This window comes from Fistularia commersonii, chromosome 15 (assembly GCF_037954325.1).
Source record: "Fistularia commersonii isolate RoL2024-O1a breed Wild chromosome 15, RoL_Fcom_v1.0, whole genome shotgun sequence".
Taxonomy (NCBI): Eukaryota; Metazoa; Chordata; class Actinopteri; order Syngnathiformes; family Fistulariidae; genus Fistularia; species Fistularia commersonii.
Window position 1 is genome coordinate 16293873 of NC_141298.1, and position 17681 is coordinate 16311553.

At 40.1% G+C, this 17681-nt stretch overlaps 1 protein-coding gene and 1 long non-coding RNA gene across 2 annotated transcripts; one reads left to right on the forward strand and one right to left on the reverse strand.

Moving 5' to 3' along the window:
* The first annotated feature begins 1762 nt into the window (after window positions 1-1762).
* LOC147226668 (uncharacterized) lies at window positions 1763-5733 on the forward strand. The gene is made up of 3 exons (XR_015107198.1): window positions 1763-1779; window positions 3924-3992; window positions 5516-5733. It is a non-coding gene; the product is annotated as an uncharacterized LOC147226668 (long non-coding RNA).
* On the reverse strand, window positions 5207-15796 carry cfap58 (cilia and flagella associated protein 58). The gene is made up of 18 exons (XM_086160517.1): window positions 15727-15796; window positions 14977-15246; window positions 14738-14886; window positions 14511-14661; window positions 13514-13708; window positions 13096-13233; window positions 12336-12495; window positions 11762-11844; window positions 11171-11362; window positions 10893-11054; window positions 10664-10810; window positions 9720-9860; window positions 8485-8708; window positions 7967-8075; window positions 7752-7856; window positions 7106-7225; window positions 6523-6647; window positions 5207-5613 (listed from the first exon to the last, which is right to left on the reverse strand). The coding sequence occupies exons 1-18, from the start codon at window positions 15730-15732 to the stop codon at window positions 5502-5504; spliced, it is 2589 nt and encodes an 862-aa protein (XP_086016643.1). The 5' UTR covers window positions 15733-15796; the 3' UTR covers window positions 5207-5501.
* Window positions 15797-17681: the final 1885 nt, after the last annotated feature.

Here is a 17681-nt window from a genome sequence, read left to right on the forward strand (position 1 = left end):
TAAGTGCCTATTCAATTTAAGACGTTGCCTTTTTTCTGTTTTCTCTATTGTTAACACATTTTTTTTAACATCTGTAATTCGGTAATGATAAACATATTCAGTAGTGAACATCTTAATTTGGATATAGTCCTATGCAATAGTTGTTGTGCCCTGATGAAGACAGTTGGATGTGACCATAAACCATAACTGACTATTAGTATTAATTTACATTAAGTTGCCAAGTTAACCATTGACAGAGTTAATGGTGTTGGTTGTGATGAAAGTTGCCAGGCGTGAATGAGATGAGCTTTTGACTCGCTAAGATCCATACCATTGGAGAAAAACAGCATAATGTGGCTTGCACCTGACGCGCTGTTTGGCACCGTGGACTGCAGCCTCAGCCATCAGTATGTGAATGGATGTTCAGGGCTTTTTGCACGCCATTAAGGCTGCATTATATAAATGCAGTCCATTTACGAAGAGCTGGGCGTGTAATAAACCAAGGGGTCACAGGGGACCAGGGGTAAAGTCGAGGAAACTACAGGGCTGGCTTTCAGAGCTAATGTCAGTGTTTAGAAGCCCTTGTTCATGCATGTATGTGTCAGGGATACACCGGAGAAACAACTGCGGCACAGGGAGAACATTGCAGCCCACGTGGAGGGTTATAAAAATAGCCTCCACTAAGACAAACAAAACCTGACAGCCATCCCCACCTTTTATTTTTCCCTTACTATTACACACTGTTAGAATTTAAGGAAATGACCCCCCTTTGCTCTAACATTGGTTCGGCAGAGACCGCAGAGGTCACTAGGCGCTTGGGGTTCAAACATGGCACCTTAGCTGGGGTCACTCCGGAGAGCTGTCTATGCAACACTGCTCTGCTTCTAAACCGAATATTAAATATGGAGTCCGCAAACCACTTAGATGTTAAATGGAGATGGACTTGAATCGTGTACGACGTTAGCGGCAGAGAACAAGACGTTTGGTAGTTAGCTAGCAGCGCAGTGGTTAGCAAGCATCGTCGCCAACGCTGACCCCAAAGTTATCAAGTATTAAAGAATTTTATTTGAATCCTGCCGTAGTCTTTGTAATGGCAACCACCCGCTGCTATTTCTTCACATTAAGAGTCTTTATTCTTCATGAAGAAAAGAGGGAAACAAATATTTTATCTATTTGTTTTGTCTGTTTTGTTGTTCGCTAGCAGTGTAGTAACTAGCAAGCGTCACCATCAACAATGAGCCCAAAGTTAACAAATTAGTTTTATTGTAGTCCTGCCATCGTCTTTGTAATGGCAACCGCTCAGTGCTTTTTGCCCACATAAAGAGTTTCTATACTTCATAAAGAAAAGAGGGAAAACTCTTTTTAGTATTTATCTTGTTTGTTTGATAAGCTTAATGTTTTAATTGTTTATTTGAACAAGTTCCACAAAGAAATCAGTGCCCAGAAGCTGGAAGCCAAAGTAGGTTTTATTCACTTCCAAAGTCTTCATTGTATACATTTCAGAATATAAGACCTCATTAAACATGTATTTGTGTTTATTGTGAAACACTTTGTTGGGAATGTTGTATTCAGAAACGTCCTGACTTTCATGGGAAAGTTGTATGGAAAGTAAAGAATACTTGGTGTGAGGAATGTGAAAAGTGTGAGGATTTGTCAAACGGTTTGAATTACTCTTGTCAAATAAATGTTGCTTAATCTCATCTGCAGAATTTAAAACTATCCCTGCACGTTCCTTTTTTGCTCCTCAGCCACGGAAGGTTCCAGCAAACGCTGCCTCCGGTCCGGTTCCTCAAGGCTCAGGTTGGTAACACACACATTGTTCACCTGCCCTCGAGGTCACGCGGAATAATAGAACAAAGATGAGGCTTTTCATCTTAAATGAGAGATTCATTTTTAGCAATCAGGAAATGATGCAACTAAATCACAAGTGTTTTGTAGCCTCTGGACCAGAGGATTCAGATTTTTACCACCCGTTCCTTAAAGGTTCTCAACAGAGAGAGGTTCAAGTGGCAGCACCACAGCAAACCAAGCCATCTTTCTATAGTCACACATTTTGTCCTAATCTGGAACATTCTTGGCTCTGTTTTGGCACCGGCAACTGTGACGGGTTTTGTTGGGGGCCAACACACGGCCCTGCCAGGCTCGATTCTTTCTAAAGAGTGGTCATATGTCTGTGCTGGTGAGAGTTTGCCACCTCTCTCACAAGTGAACTGAACTGATAACAAATGCGGGCAACGTTTAAGTAAATCTCCATCACTTTTTAGGACAAGGTTTGTTCTGCCAGAAAGCTGTAAAAGCAAAGAAATGGCCAAGTAAATACCCTGATCTTTATTCTCCAGAAACATTGGAAAAAGTAGATGATTTGGAAATTGTAAAAGTGTTTCCAAATTTGAATTTATTCAAATTTTAATGTTGTCACTTGATTCAGAGTAGTATAATGTGAGTCCAAGTGTATAATGTTTATTATGCTCTCCCAAAATATCTTCAAACCATTTGAGTTAAACCCCTGCTGGCAAGGGGAAAAAATAATATATAAAGCATTTTTAATTCCCAGCAGAGGATAAAAACATAACAAACACTCACATCTCACAACTTTTTTAATCAGTCAGCAAAATTGATCACATTTTGTTTGTTACGTGATTATGCATTATTCTATGACTGTCCACATTATTTTGTACAAGGGCAATTTATGTTTTGTCTTCTGAGCGTGAATATTTTTCTATTCAATGCAAAGTTAATGGTTTTAACTAAATGTGATCTGTGCTAACCCGAAGTGATAGACGACATACGCATACTAAAGAAACCCCAACTGGCTGGATACTGCACAAAGAAAGCATGGAACCTCCCCTGGATCAAGTCAAAAGTCGATATAGGGCATGGTAAAAGATAAATTCTAATGAAAAATTATGTTGACCCCTGCCTCCATCACAGCCTGGGCTTTAAAATCTGTATAATCCCTGGTTCCAATCTGTGGCTGGGGTTAAATCTTCTGTCTAAAAGCTTCAGCTGCAAGAGTATCAACACACACACACTTACATCACCGTTCACATTTTAGTGTTACGCCGGGAACTGGGAAATACTAAAATATGGAAAATCTATTTTGATGTCAAAACACTCTCCTCTCAGATATGAGCAGATTTGAGCGATTAAGCTTTTTACAGCTTGATGTAATGTGTTTCAGGAAGGACTTAATTTTAAATGAGGTACTTTGGATTTTTCTGCTGCCCATCAACTGGGAGTCCACAGGTATTGGTGGTATATCTTGCCTCCTGGTAACAAGGCTGTTAGCAGATAATTTAGTGATTAAAACATACCCAACCCCAAAACAAGCAATAAAAAACTGCAAAAGGCAGACAGAGGCTACCGACTGAATCAGTGAATACATGACGTCAGTGCACAGGAGGTGCTGCACCCATCTGATTGGATAGCAATGTTGCAGTTTATAAAAAAAAATGCTTGCCAAACAACAATGAGATAGTGCGTAACGTATTTCACATCCACACAGTATGCAATCCTGAGCAGTAGACGTAAATAAACACATGCAATAGCATGAAACACACATAAGAAGTGTGACGGAAATCCAACAAACAGACCACACTGGCTTCATTAGCAACTGAGTGAGGTGGGGGTTTGTCTGTCAGAGGCCTCCTGTTACTAGCTCAGCATACATCACACAGCCCAGCATAGCAAAGAGGACCGTTGCCATGGTTATACCACAATTGCTCTGGCAAAAGACAAGCTACACAGTGGAAGAAAAGAAAACTCAGCCTCTCGCTGACTTAAAATACTGTTAACAGCGTCGCCTTTTGGGTTCCAACCATGTAATAGTTCACCTGAGGATGTTCAAAATGAGCAACTTGATGCTGATTAAGTGTAGAGGATACAAAGGTTTATTTCTTAAATGTTCAGAATGCTACTCTGACACTCAGATCTTGTTTTTACAGTGTTTGAATGCATCAGGCTGTTTGGAAGACAGTATTTGATTCCACAAAGATTCAACAAAATATCATCAGGTTGGTCCCAGAAACACTGAGCTTGTGATTCATTTCATGTTATTTGAAAAATATTATACTCACTAGTAGAAAATGGATGCATTATTAATGTATATTATTTCATCTTGGTTCAGACATTGACCAAATTAAATGCGTTATACTTGAGGTTATAGCGGGTGTGTTATTCATGTCTTAATTCTATACATCCCTATGTTGGAAGGACTTTGAATGAGTAACATTTTTGGTAAGTAAACTAATGGCAGTTGATCACTGACTAGCGCACATTTAGTCTGCTAACCTGCTTTAATGAAATGCTGCTGTGTGGGGACAATGAATCAATACTGTTCTCCTTGAAGTTCGATTTCAAGCTTCTCCTCATGCATATAAATCACTTACCTACTGGGATTAGAGGGCTTACAACAAAACTAGGCTGGCCCAGTTCAAATTCAAATAAGTAAAACGTGTGTCAGGTAAACTTTGGAGTATTGTATGTGTGCTTGGTTTGGTCTTAACAGAGGCAAGACTTGTCTGCTCCCTCATAAAATGTTATAAAATAAAAAATACACATATACAATACAAGAATCTTAATATTTTTTCAACAAAACTAATAAACTGCAGTTTTGTCTCAAACCTGAACATGCGTCAATGCATGATCACCACCGGAGGTCGCCAGGGGTGACATACGTTATTGCTTCAGAACCAGAACAGTCCTTAAAATCTGTCCTTAAAATGATCTATTTCAGTCGTTGCATCAGTCGGTGCCCGAGAAGTGACCGGTGGTCTTTCTTGGATTATACAACACTGGTAAGATGGGCTTTGAGCCAGACATCAGCCGCACTGCCAAACTGCAATACAATGCCTTATCTTTCCAATTGCTAATCATTTAAAGTGTTTCTTCAGAGAGAGAGTGAGAGAGAAATATACTAATTCCCTTACTAGGTTTTTTCAAAGTGAAAAACTAAAATGTTAACGGAAACAAATCATCTGCCTTTTTGCACGGACTCTCCAACCCAAATGTCTGCTGTCAGGTTTCCGTTTTTCCATCGTTCCATCATTCAGTATTACCTGCATCTCTTGAGGCTATCTACAACAATCTTAAGACATGTAATTTCCTTCCTGCTGGAAATTGTTTGAGGGAAGTTATTTGAATTATAAATACTAAAATCACATTAAAAATATACACAGGATGGAGCGTGTCTTCTTCCAGGGCAATAATACAATCATGCAATGTGTTGGTGTCTTGTAGTTTATTTTATTTTTTTATGATGCTGTGTAGAATTAGAGCATTGTTTGGGTTTTTACAAATATGAAAAATTAAAATAATCACAGCTTTTTAATATACATTTTGAAAACAGATTTCAGCTCATACAGACTAGTTTTGTCTTTCACTGGAAAACAACGGAAAAAGGGAAGAGATAGGTGTTTGATAAATAGCCCTATGCCCGCTTCAATATTTACTTGTAGGATTATATTGAGTAATTACTATAAATAAAACCTACTCGACTAGAATATTGTGTTAAAATGTAGACATTATCTTTTGACAGAGCTGTCAATCCTGAAGCCTCCTCCGGTGAAGTGTGCCTTGCTGCTGAGCTGCGGCAGCAGTTCCAGCTGCTCCACCTTGGTCTTGCTCCTCTGCTCGCTGAAGAAATATCAATGAAAGAAAATGTCAGAGGACTGGTATCCAGGCAGGGTGCGGACAAACCTCTCTTCATGCTTTCCAGCTGGTTGGATTAAGCAGGGAGTGTCAGGTCATTGGGCATACTGCTGCTCGGGTCTGAGGGGACTCCTATCACCTCAGTTCTCCAGGCTCTGCATTGGCTTCCAGGGTGTATTTAAAGAAGTGCTGCTTGTCTATAAATCTGTTGAATGTGTCTATCACATGACCCATCCTGACCCCTTGAATCACGACGACAGCTAACTGCTCCCAGAGTGCTAACTTATCCACAGAATGGCATCATTATTATTGCGGAGTTGCAGCAAACCAGTAGGTCCGATTCACTCAAACTAACGTATGTTGTATTGATTTTGACTGATTCTTCATATATTTTCTTGTACATATTGTCAAGTGTAGAATATGGTTGCTAAGTCCTTTAGGCTTAGCGAGGTCCTTAATGTCATTCAGTATTCAGGGCAACATTAATAAACAAGTTGAAAGTGGTGGGAAGAAAAAGCGTAAAAAATGTATGAATATAAGAAAAAAGGTCATGACAGGTTTGTCATTTAGATTGTTTAGTGGTCAGATGTTTTTGTAACTGTCCCATTCATACTTCTTTACCACCTATCAATATTCATTTGTGTAAAAGGCAACATTTTGTTTTTTGGCAACACATTTGACTTTACCGACATTCGCATCAGCCAAACATCACACACAAGTAATGGAAGCTTCAGGATGATGCAACTTTCAACGATAACTAAAAAATTCCTCTTTTATTTTGCCACAACTCAAGGCTCTTTGACATCAGCAGAAACTAATGAGTATCTCTTGGCTCTAATCGCTTGTGTAATTGCATGAGATGAAACACAAACTGATCGTATTCATAGATTTCACCTGTGAAGCTTCCTCTGACTGAGGTACTTCTTCTTTGTGTTGGCCAGTTCATCTGCTAACCTTTGGTTGTCACATTTATACTCATTCATCTTGGAATCTACCATTTTCAGCTCTGCCATCAGCGCCTGCGGAGACAAAACACTGGCTGAAACCAGACAGTGGGGAAGCAAACAGGCGGCGGGAAATCATTTGTAAGTTAAATGAACCTTAGCTGTAGTTTTTATATCCATCTGCACCGATATTTGTTGAAAACATCAAAGTTTGACAAAAATGTGTAAACTAAAGGATGAATGATTGTGTGATATAATAATGTATGTGTGTCCAAAATAAGGAGTCACAGACCTGATGATGTTTGGCATTTGAACTTGACATGCAGGGAGGCTATATATTTCTTTTGGTTTTAATAGCTGGGGAGAATTTAAAGGAGTAACCGGAGAAAATCACTTTGTAATGGCCGCGCAGCTTTTAAAGGCAGTCACAGCTAAGTGTGATCACAGGGGTGACGTAGTTAAGACGGTATAATGGTAATAAAACATCGAGAACATTCAGCCGGAAAACAAAAGGATGGCTGATCACTGGGAACCTTCAGCCTTTTGGTCCTGTCTCTTAACGTCCACTGGCACTGCTGGAGCTGCTCGGCTGCCTCCAGACCCGGCTGCCTGGCCAGAATCTGCTTCAGCTCCACATACAGCTTCTCCTTTTCCTTGATTGGGAAACAGTAAGACGGTGGACAGAGAAAGATCTATTGGCATATAAATCTTCCCAGCTGGTACATAGAAAAACACTTGTAACTAAGAGTCGGATTACAGCTTAACATCTTACCAAGTTTGTGTAGTTTTGTATCCCAAGTGACTCCTTAAGAGTTAATCTGAGACGAAATCACCTAACAACCAGTGTGTTGGTGAAAAAGGAGGCTGTCTTACATGGCTTTTAAAACCACTTCAGACCTGTGAACCCCTAAATTCAATCAATGAGCCACTGAAACCCATTTGAAATGAGTTTGTTTACTTGAAACTCTGATGCTTTTGGCTAATTCTTTTCCCTTTTCTTGTCTTAAACAACTGCGACCTGCAAAATAACTGCATCTTCAAACAAAATGAAGACTTTATGCTGTTGTGACATTGTGTTAACAGACAGTAGTGCACCAAGTAATCCTCATTCACTGAAATTAAATCCATCATTATTGTATGTGTTTCTGTGTGTTTAGGCTGAGGAATGAAGATTGTCACCTGTAACAAGAGTTCCTGTTCCTGAACCTCTTGAGTTTTGGTGATCAGTCGCTTCTGTAGGGACTGAATCTTCTGGATCAGGTCGTACTTGTCAGGGTCAGTGCCCTGCCAAGACAGAAATTCAACAAAATGTGGAGAATGAGATGAATTCTGCTAAAACCGGAGGTAAAATTTTCGATACTGCAGACATAAAATGTGGCAGAGAAGTAGTTTACCTCCAGCCGCCTCCATCTGTGAATATTCATTGGCTTCAGCTGATCCTCCAGGACACTGTTCCTCATCCTTTCCCTGGCTAGCTCCCTCTGTAGATGGAACAGCTCTTGCCTGCAAAGTGCCAACTTTTTATTTCACACAAACAACCGCGTCTGATCTTTTGTAGCACAATGTTGCAGATTGTGATTTATGTAAAATTTGCTCAAGGGGGGCCACTTTTTTGAAACCAAAAACATAAGAGACTCCAGGTAAATATTATGTCCTTTTTCTGGTTCCCTAACAATGCAAAGCACTTTAATGAAGGTAATGCATCATTTCCGTGACATAGTTTGAAAGGTTATCCAAGCGAGCTTTAAAACTTGATGAAAGAGTTTCAAATGGAAACATGAAGTTAAAAGGTTATGTCGTCTGCTTCCTCGCTCCGTTGCACATGCAATAATAAATGTCTGACGAGGTTTTCTCCTCCCTGCCCCCGTTCTTCTCCGCTGTTTGTCCTTCGCTCGGCCCCGTCTCTTATTACCTCATTTCCTCAATGCCGGGGACGCTCTGGTCCAGGACGTTCTTTCTGCACCGGAGCCTCCTGATCTCCACCTTGAGGAGGCGGATGTCTTCCATGCGCTGGTTATAGTGGAAGTCACCCTTCGTCAAGATGGATTGCTGGATCTTGATCTTCTCATAGAGCAGGGCGCGCTCGTCGTTGCGGCGGAGCAGCTGCATACCCAGGTTGTCCCGCTCCCGGATCACCTTGACACAGGTTTCAGAAACAGGACAGAGTGAGAAATGTGTCACATGTGCTTTGCATGAACACAAGAAAAACACTGGTGTTTTTATGGAGATAACTGCTTCCATATCTTGACAGTCCATTACATTTTCATGATGAAATTGTTCAGAGGAAAATCCAATTTGTGCTTTAAGAAAATTTAGTGAAAGGAAATGGTTGGTCAGTATAGATTTCAGAAGGAAAAGGAGGAAAGTGACAATGATGTTCTTTTGTAATTAGAAAAATGTCCAAGCACTTCAACACACGAGAAACAAAAGTGCAAAACTTAAAATGGTGTTTATTCGTATCTTAATCATTTACTCGTACTCAGTTCAGGAAAAAAAATCTACATCAATGTCAAGTTTTTGTGCCATGGGTATTTATTGGCAAACAGATGTATATCCTTGTTTCTGCCAAAAAAAAAGCTTAACTATCTCTCTAGCTTAGAATTGCAAGTTAATTAAAGCAACATCAGTGCACAGAGAAGCGCAGCGACTGACACTTATTTGAAATTTTAAATCGTCATTTAGTCTAACCCCAAAATCTAATAATCAAAATGTTAAATAAGAAATTGCAAACAAATAACCATTGTATTCCTTAATATAAACAAGAGACTCAGAGTCCCTTACACTATCAATAAAATGTGGGAAAAGGATGAAAATGGCTATAATATTTTCCCTCATCCTGGGGATATATCTTCAACTGTCTCCACACAAATGGAGTCAGAGCAACAAATAAAAAAGTTACTTCAGTAAAAGAAAAAAGCAAATGGTTTGAAGAAATTGCTTTGTTACGATTATGGATTATCTTAATTTATTGTTGATCTGGTATAACACCAAAGCAAACACAAACAGATTTCCTATCAGGCGGATGGACCTTTGATAAATTGACATCAACAAAGGCTCCGAGAGAAAATGAGCACATTGAGACATCTGTCACGGCGACAATTTAGATCAATTCCCGTCTTGTGATTCCCCTCATCCTCTCTTATTTACCTGCTCCAGCTGTTTTTTCAGTCTGCTTTGCTCAGAGTCGCCATCGGCGACAATCTTCTGAAGCTGCTGCTGTTCTGCTTTCTGACTCTCCACAAGCTGTTTGGTGTCGTCCAGCTCCTGCTTCGCTGTCTGCAGCTCTACCTGTACAGGGCAAAGGTCAGGTAAACAAATAAAAAAACACGCACACAAGCATGAATCAGGCAAATAATCACAGCTCCGGGCTATTCGTCTTGTAGACAGCGTTTTTGAAGCTTGTCTTTCATTAAGGCCCTGTGCTGCATGCAAGAGGGTTGTTACAATCTCAGGAAAACACAAACAATGTAGAAATGTCACACCGCAACAAGGTATTTGTTTTGTATCTCAGAGGTATGGGTCATCCTTTATTTATTGCACTGTATTGTTGCAATTACAAAGCTGTCCTACAACAGCAGCAGGAAGCTCATCTGAAAGCAAATACAGTGAAAGTGCCCTGTTAGTGTGTGATGCAGAATGCTGTGCATATCAGTTGGGTAACAGCGCCATCCTGTGCTCAAATCTCATAGTTGGTGTCCGGGCTGTGACAGATTATCTGTCCTATTCTTATTTAAAACAGATTATTTAACAGATTTTCTGCCCTGCTCCATAAGATGGGGGCACTGATTGGTTGATAAAGTCAAAGTCAGCGCTATCGTCAATTTCTCCGCATGTACTGGACACACAGATGCTTCTCACAATCCCAAAGCAATTAAGTTAACTGCTTTAATTTTTTAATTCGAAACATCTGTATCCACGCTAAATTCAGCATATCTTAATCGCACTACAGGTGAAGATCCTACTTCAACTTATAATTTAGAAAGCCATATATTAATTTTTCTCATTTTAATGCTTACCAATTACTAGTAAGCACTTCATGGCTTTAGTCAATATAAATCCGAAATACAAATGATCGCTTATTGTTTTAGTACCTTGAGAGCGTCGTTGTCCTTCTCCAAACGCTTGTGTTCCTGTTGGTCTTTGGCGAGAGCCAACTCCTTCCCACTTATCTCATCTCTAAGGCGAGTGACTTGGTTATTCATGGTCCTCATTTTCCTCTTCATCTCGGCAATCTCTTCCTAAAGTTCGGCAAAAACGAAAAAGAGAAATACGTACAACAGGATCTCTTGTAAAATTCTGGATAATAAGAACTTTTCTTACCTGAACCTCAATGAGGTTTTTGCTGTAGAGGTTCCTTTCAGCCACGACCGACTCCAGCATGTTCTCTTGTTGTTTCAGCTTACACTCCGCCTCGGTGACCTTCTTCCTCCAGTCAAAGATCTCCTTCTCCTTCACTTCAATGTCATTAATCTTTTGTTGCACCTTTGAAAATGAGACACAGCTGACCTCTGTTTTACTAATACTGTTTGTAGCTGAAAAAAAATAGGTTAAATATGCAATGGATTTCGTCAGTACAACTACCCTCCTGTGTGACTTGCCTTTTGCATGAGGTTGCTGGTCTCGTTGATGTAACGGTCACGTTCCTTTTCCAGCTGCTGGATGATCTTGCACTGCTTCTGGGCCTCCTGTCTGTATCCACTGATCTCATGCTCCAAGGTTTTCTTGTCCTGCTCCAGGAGCTTCACCGTGTCCTGCTGTTTTTCGGTCGATTGTGCGGATTTGATTATGTTCTGTTTATTGGGATCATGACACATGAGAAACATAAGAAATGTGAATTTGTGTATTCTAAAGCAGTTTTAAAGAATATAACTTGCCCTGTCCCCGTAATTTATTTATCTTTTTCAGTGCTTTCTAATTTCTTGGAATTTTCTTGGTAATTTCATTTTAAGGTGAGTTTCTTTCATTTATTCATTGTTCCAAAAAATAAAAAACATCAAAATTGTGTATACCCACTCAAAGATATGTTTGAATTACTGGCTGCTGGAAAATGTTTTTTGATTATAAATACTGTAAAAAGAACCTGAAGGGAGGTTGTCTTTGCTTTTCTTTAGCACAGGAGTCTCATGTATTCTTAATCCACGCCTGATGGTACATCGCATATCCACTTCACAACAGTGCCAAGCGAATACCTTATTCAGGATGTCTCTCTCTCTGATTAGCTCATCTATGGCTTTCTTGTCAGCTTCAATTTGCTTCTTGGATGATTCAAGGTCTAGAGGAGATGGAGACTTTGCGTCAAAAATTCAACGCCACAACTTTCACCCCTACCAGGTATGATTCTGTCCGGAGAACCCTTGGATAATAACTTTATTTCTTACTTGATGTATTACCTCATTACAGATGTCCACAGTCGGCAGCTTCGGTAGCTAGTTTAAAGTCCTGTTCAATGTAATATATTATTCATTTTATAAATTACTGTCCCAATTAGGATTGAGCAGGTGATGAAGCAGGGAGGCCTCAGGGTGTGACTCCGTGATTGACAGTTAACACAGTGGAACTGAATGAGAATGGATACCCAGCAAACGCATGTAAAAACTATCAGAAAGGTTTTGTCTCACGTTGCCATTTTGTTTGAATATAACATGAGGTTATTAGGTGTGGTCTTTGGATCGATGAACCGCGAGGAGTGAAAAAAGGGAGAAGGGAGATCACTGATGTCAGTGTCGAAACACTTGAGACGATGAACAAACCGAGTCCTCGTACCTTTCTCCAGACCGTTGATCTGAGCTCTCAGGGTCTCCCTTTGCACGTCAGCATCGATTTTGTGCTCCTCCACTTGATGAAACTTCTTCTGGACGGCTTCTCTCATCTTTGTCTGTTTAGCAATCTCCTGCCGCATCTGACTTACCTCCTCTTCTCTCATCTGTCACGTTAAAGGAACAAGTTGAAGGACGCAGCCACAGGGAGGGATGAAGGTTTATCGTTCGTTCATTTTCTTTTCCGCTTTCTTTTTCATTCATCTCTGTTTTTACTAGGCCACAATTTGATCTATATAGTTCTGAGAAAATAATGGTTACAAAACTATGATGTTGTGATACCTTATAACTAAATAACAGCCCATTTTAGCTGTTATTTTTCAATTAGAATTCAGTTTAAAAAAAAGATCATAGATGTTTTCTCAGGATTTAACATTTGATGGTCAAATAGACAAAGCTTTGGTCACTCAGGTGTCACATTTCCGCAATCTGCTCGTAACCTGCATGTCTGGAAGGGCGAGTACAGATGTGCAAAAATAGACAGCGTGATGCACACAGTGCCATATGGCCAGTCTAAAAAATTCAATTTTTAAATTTGTGGCTGAAGAGTGCATTGATTCTGAGGCAGGTCTTTGACACCAGTTGTCCTAATAATTCAAATGACTGGGATCTCCTTCTAATATGGGATAATATGCGCTATTGTAATGACCTACAATCAGATTTACTGGATCTGAGATGTGCTATTCTGCTCAGGTGTGTGTTTGTACCTTTAATTCATTCGCACTCTGCTGGTTTTCAAGAAGGAGTTTCTCTTTGACAGACGAGAGGTGCTCACACTCCTGCTGAAGCTTGATGTTTTTAGCGTGCATCTGCTCCAGATCCTTGCTGGTTCTTTCATTCATGATCTGTCGCAGGCGGGGAAGAAGTGTTGTGGATTGAAAGGCAGTTTGAAACACACACACACACACACACACACACACACACACACACACACACGCACACACGATAAAGAAAACCCCTTAGTGTTGACTAAAAACAAGGCTTTTTTCAAGGTTCCTGCATTGATTGTTCTCTTATTATCATTTATTTATTGAAATCTTTGTCTGTGTTTTCTACCCGCCTATAACATAAATATGACAAGGACATATTAAAATAGTTGGTTTCTTGACTCCTATATTTTATTACCTTCAGCTCTTTCAGCTGCTGCTCCGCTCTGTGCTGTTCATCTTTGGCCTTTTGAGACTGCAGATTCAAAGATTTGAGGTCCCCCACTTTGGCCTCCATCTCAGTATTAAGCTGCTTCAGCTCCTTATCAAGCTTTTCCTTCAGCCTCGTCTCCCGGGAAATCTCGTTCTGTTGTACCTGGAGCTCCTGTTGGAGCTGGATACAGACAAGGAGGGACATAAGAGCTAGATTTCATTTCATGTGGAGCCCAAATGGAGTGGGTTTTTAATAACCGGGAAGCCACGATCCCAAGAGGATATACATATTTGCAGCTACATGCTCAGGCTAACAAAACAAACAATATCTTGCTAAAAACATAATATTCTGCGCTTCTCTGCTCAGCCAGGATGCCATAGTAGACTGCTTTCTAAAAGGAATTCTCGAAGACCATTCCTGACATTGCCAGTGTGGTGCACAGGGATCACGCTAAAATAATATCAATGTTTTTCTCTGGAAAGTAAAATGAGGAGGCCAATCATTATTAGGACTAAAGACATATTTATGATATTACGTAAAGTATTCTTCACATATTTCTACTGAGTGATTGAATGATCAGAAAAAGGGAATTTTCCTTCCCTTTTTAGGAAAATCAACATCTTCATCAGACATTTTGAGATTATTTAGCCATGAAGTCACATTACTTTCTAAATTTTACTTCAATCCATTACATAATGAGCCCCTTGGGATGACACGAATGTCCATTTTGCAGAGGGAAAAGTAAATAATATTTTTAGGCCCAAAAGTCTGTTTTTTTCTGCTTTGTGAAATGAACGATGGGTCACAGTGCATGAGATGTTTTGATGTTATTCTGCATTGATACTGATACAATATTAAGATATTAGCCCAGAGAAAATAAGCTGATTGTAGATTTAAAAGAATAATAAGAAACACAAAGTCCTCAGTGGCCAATTACTTTTAACAAAGTGTATTTTGTCAGTAAAAATGTTCCTATATTTACCTGAGAAATATTCTGAAAGGCTCTTTCTCTCTGTGTTTCCATCTCTTGAAGGTTAGAGTTGGCCTCGGTCAGCTTGTGTCTCAGCCCTTCTGCTTTTGCCAGCAGCTCATCCCTCTCCCTCGTCAACTCCTCGTTCATTTTCAGAAGTTCACTGAAGAGCACGCAGATTTAAAGCCATCAAGAAGTGGTGATGCAGCGATCGCTATGGAAAATGAAAAGTAACCCACCTCTGCTGCTGGTCCACAGAGGAGCCGCTTTGCTCCTCTGTCATTTTCACAAGGTTTGCAATCTCGTCTTTTAAATTCTTGATGGTCTCTTTGTCCTTTTTCCCTTTATCGTGAGACGCATCCACCATCTTCCAGGCCTTATCCAGCTCCTGGACCAGGGAAATACATTTTAGCTTGACACGAGGCGGATTAATGAGAGCACACAAAAACTGACACTTTTTTATGATTTGAAAGTTTACCCTCTTTAGTGAAGCAATCGTTGTCTCGTCCTCCTGGGTCATCTTCAGAGCGGCTGCGACTTTAGTTGAAGAGGTCACGATCTCTGCGTTCAGCTCCCTGCACTTGGACATCAGCCTTTTCTCGTTCTCACGAGATTTCCTCAACGCACTGATGAGTTTCTCGTACTCCACGCGGATCTTGTCTGTGCCAGTGTCGCTGATGAGCTCATTCAGGACCATCTGGAACTCCTCTAAGGACCCAAAGGTGTCCTCTATAGATGGTCCCGACTCCTGCAGGAGCAGAGACAGTTTGAGATTTTTCTCACAAGCGTTGGCATTAAAATCAACCTGTGATATTGGCAAGTTAATGGTATTTACAACAGTTTCAAGTTTGCGGTCCGATTAGTGTTTGGACATTTCAATAACTGAAGATCATGGTTTGTCTGAGCGTTGGAGAGGTCAGGCTGAGATGGTTTGGGCATGGATAGAGGAGGGCGAGTGAAGATCTGGATGGTAAAATAGGAGCCGCCAGGCAAGAGGTTTAGAGGAAGTCCAGAGGATGGAGGGGAAGAGGACAGGAAGTTCGTTGGTGTGTGAGGAGAGGGTTAGATGGAGGCAGATGATTGGCTGTGGAGACACTTCAAGAAAGCAGCAGCAAGGAAAAGAAGAAAACCATGCTATCAAATAATAACTTATCATTATCATGAGCGCTAAAATTATTATTGGCGTGAAAGTTAAAGTCCCAAACGCAAACATTTCAAGACAACCTACCTCCATGTTTATGTGTCAAATATTTGCTCGGGACATAAACTCCAGAGCTAGGCTAGCGTCAATGTTGGGGTTGGTTGCTAAGCAACTGGTGTTCTCGCGAGAGAATCGCTCACAGGTCCGCCGTGAACGAGACTTCACGCTCCGCTCTGTTACCGCTCCGCTGGTTTATGTGAGAAGAATAGTGTCTCGGATATATTATCAATGCATCGTAAAATCAGGTTGCCTGCGAATCAGTTGTTTCCCGGACGACGAGCTTCCACTTTATGACACCAGCGCTTCCCCTGTCACAGCACCTGCTGCTGAAAAGGCTTCCCCCGCGTCCGCACCTTGCTGCAGGGCATAAACTGCATTTTAACATCATCATTCACCCGGCGTCTGCATTCATCTCGATTTTTTCTCTCCTCGGGACACATACCACATCTATGAAGTTGTTAATATGGCAAAGAGATGCCTGAATGAGGGGATGACATTTAGAGATGTGTGCCTATATTTATTGGTTTGTGATGTTTTTAATCTGTGTAGGAAGAGTGGTCAATCAGTTATATGTGTTCATTTGAAGAATATTAACATGTATTGGACTAATACAGACAGAGATGCAGATTTTACCCTCAAAACAAGGACAAGAGGAAAATACAGTCCACATGAGAGACTTCCCTGGTGCCGCTGACATGCTTGACAAATGCAGTAGAGAGGGGATACACACACTAATAAATAATGCACGCTGTAAATTGGTAAATCCCCAATGTTGTGTAATGAATCTGTATTGCCGCTCCCTTTGCAACATGTTCTGCAGTGAGAGGAGACAGCTGGAACAGTTTCATGTTCTGAGGTTTCCACTGTGTACCATTAACTGACGATTGAATGAAACGGCCAGTTATTTGCTGAAAAGCTTTGGAAAATATCCAGTTGCAGGTGTCACTTTCTCAAAACGCTGTTTGCGTGTATGGAGGGGGGAAATTAAAAGAAAATTTAGTTTTGGTGAACTAACTTTATGATGGCACATCAGATTATATTAACATTGTTAGTTGGTGTGAGAATAGGGTGCAAGAAAGAGCTGTTAGACAGAGGCAGGTGATTGGCTGTGAAGACCCTAGTAGACAGGGGAAAAGGAAAAGATTAATTTATAAGCCATTATACAAATTGTTAGAAACATTTTGAACAGGCTTTATATCATTTCCATTAAAAATGTGAATGATGCCTTTGTTTCAGTTGTTTCTCAAATAACAGACAAAAAGCGAATGGTTATTTAGTTTAAAAGGAGAATTTGTTCAATAAAACCCAATCACATTTCGTCTGATTTTTTGACAACTTAATAAAAGTAAACGTTTTACTTTTGCACGTGTCAATTAAAATGTGTTAATTCTTGACATTTGAATATTATTCACTTCCCTTTGTACGCTTGTATAGTTTGGTCACAGTTATTCGTAGGTGTTATGCAGATGTTTTAAATGTAAACAAGGAGAGTTTCTGGTTGCTGGGCTTTGTTGATACCACAGAGAGATGATCACGTGAACGTCGCTTCTTCAAGCGACGCGAGTTTCATCACCAGAAATCACTTAACCGTTTTTTTTTGGTAAAATATCATATTTTTATACATCGGACTGAGTTTTGCTACTATGAGCAATTCCATTTTAACACATGCTGCAAATTTGAGGTCAATCCTATGCCTATGAAGATGGTAAAAAATACATAATGTTGATGACGTTATGTATGCAGCTGTTTATTTATCAAAATAATGCACCACCGTGTCAGCAGACCATATTCATCTGAGTCTTGTTTATCTGTCACTTCCAAGACTATTGTTCTCAAGAGTACAACACAGATTTATCACTATCTCTCTAGAACTTGTTTTCTTTTTGTTCTCATCATTTTTATTATTATAGTTGCTGATATTTTTGTTAGTTTCTCTTTTATTATAAATGTAGTGGGACGTACCTGTGAAATGTAAACAGATT

Bases quoted from the DNA above. Each gene is read 5' to 3' on its own strand.
- cfap58 (XM_086160517.1), bottom strand. The intron at 13,234-13,513 runs GTAATAAAATAT...CGCCTGCGACAG, and splicing joins AGCAGCTGAAAGAGCTGAAG to ATCATGAATGAAAGAACCAG. The intron at 8,076-8,484 runs GTAATAAGAGAC...GGCACTTTGCAG, and splicing joins CCCGGCATTGAGGAAATGAG to GCAAGAGCTGTTCCATCTAC.